The sequence below is a fragment of the Seriola lalandi genome, unplaced genomic scaffold (genome assembly GCF_002814215.2).
Source record: "Seriola lalandi dorsalis isolate HSWRI2012SDOR001 ecotype SW California unplaced genomic scaffold, Sedor1 jcf7180002055006, whole genome shotgun sequence".
NCBI lineage: Eukaryota > Metazoa > Chordata > Actinopteri > Carangiformes > Carangidae > Seriola > Seriola lalandi.
Window position 1 is genome coordinate 15,495 of NW_019525549.1, and position 1,963 is coordinate 17,457.

Below are 1,963 nucleotides of genomic sequence, written 5' to 3' on the forward strand. Positions count from 1 at the left end.
GTACTGGTGCCACAGGTCTGTGTGGCATGCTGAACTGGAAAGATCACCATTTTAACAGGATCTTTTTCAGGTGTTGGAGAATGGGCTGTTAATGGGAGTGGTGAGTGTTCTGATAGTGTTCTGTTTACTTGTTAGAATTGAAACGTTTAAATAAAATGAAAATGTTTTTATACTAAAACTAAATCAGCATCAGGTGACAGAATGAACCCTGCATTAAAGACTTTGTTGTTCAATATGAATGAAGACAAATTAAGATATATCCACAGTTTATTTGGAGATCATTAAACACACACTGACTACTCCCATACATTATACAGAGTATTACATATATAGAAAATGAAAGATACATCTTTAACCTACTGTTTAAGGAACTGCAGCATTCAAACCTTCAGCTTTCAGTAAAAACTATCACCATCAAGTTCCTGTTAAATTTGATCATTTTTAATCCTGGTATCTTTCAGTGCTGTGTATCACTACAGCGCAGTGACATCATCATCCTCCTGTGGAGAGTTGACCAGCGCCGTCTCCTCTGAACCTCCTGGTTTGTCTCCACTGCTCTCTCCTCCTACAGCACTGTGGTGTCCCTCGCTCGCATCACCTGTTCCCTCACTGTCTTCATCGTCCTCGTCCTCCTGTCTGTTCTGCGCCCTCTCCCTCAGGTTCTCCCCCTCCATACTGGAATAGTCATCTGAAGTATCGCTGTCTTCCTCGTCTTCCCCCTTTTCTTCGTACCTCACTCCACTACTACCTCCTTCTCCCCCGTCGTCGCTTCTCTGTCCTCCTTCCTCTTCCTGTCTTCCCTGTGCCTCTTCTTCATCTTCCTCTCCACCTCGCTTCCCCCCTTGCCACAGGTGGAGCCCCATCCGGTCCTCCAGGTTTCCGACTGCGGTGGTCAGCCTCTCACTCACACCCTGAAGGAACCTGGGCATGGAGCTGTCCCGACCTGACCACCTGCCCCACATGAAGTAGAGGCATCCCAAAAGCAGCATCAACACAATGATGGCAAGCAGAGTCATGAGAATAATGAACTTGGATTGAGACATATTGGGAGTAGAAATGGTTGTTTTTATGGTCTGTGTTGTGGTGGACGAGAGGTGAGGTCGTTTGGTTGTTGCTGTGGACTGTGAGGAAGATGATGGAGGTGGTACAGTGGTGGTTGACATCTGAGTCCATGTAGATGAAGAGTGTGGAGCTTCAGTAGGTTCTGTGTTGTTTGGGGGAGCAGAGGAAGTGTTGTTCTGCATTGTTTGATTAGCAACAGAGGACGCAGGAATCAGGAGATTCAGCACGAATAAAGTCAGAAGTAGGACAGCCCTGGTCGTCATGGTGACTGTAAAAAGACACAAAACAAAAAACTGTTAGAGCAATGGCAGCATGCTTTAAAGATATATATTATTATTATACAATCCTATGGAGTGCAATTCGAAAAGGAGGGGATGAGTCAGAGCAGAGAGGACACACATCACTAGTTCGTTCCCAATATAAAATGTCATATATGATCTAATGTTAGCAAACACTGGCTCAGTCATGAGCAGAGAGACGAAGGAGGGTTGGTTGTTGTAAAGATACGTTTTGACATCATTATGAGTTTATTATTTCATGTTAATAGTCTTTTGTGTGTCTCTGGTGGTTTAGTTCGTCTCGTACCTTTTTGATATTAGCTTCTATAATAGACATCCCCGTTTTCACTCATGAATTCAGGAGTTTTACCTTGTTGGGTAAATTGATAATATTAGCATGTGTGCTGGAAAGTTAATCACGTTTGACTACTATACTTAAGCACAATTTTGAGGTACCTGTACTTTACTTGAGTATTTTATGTACCATTTTATGCTACTTTATACTTCCACTCCAGTGGCGGCTGCTGGTCTTATAAGGAGGGGAAGCTCATTTTCGGCCTACATCATAAAATGTGTCCGTTTATTTATATGTAAATTTGCAGAGTGACAGAAGAGAGTCGCCA

The 1,963-nt window shown here is 43.3% G+C and overlaps 1 protein-coding gene across 2 annotated transcripts in view; it reads right to left on the reverse strand.

Annotated features, from left to right (window-relative positions):
- Positions 1-249: 249 nt before the first annotated feature.
- Positions 250-1,963, reverse strand: part of LOC111647639 (uncharacterized) — an 11,024-nt gene continuing 9,310 nt past the window's right edge. For both annotated transcript variants that reach the window (XM_023397268.2, XM_087171483.1), the window contains exon 2: positions 250-1,330. In XM_023397268.2, coding sequence (XP_023253036.1) covers positions 474-1,330 — 857 coding nt within the window. In that variant the 3' untranslated portion in view covers positions 250-473. The remainder of the gene's footprint in view (positions 1,331-1,963) is intronic.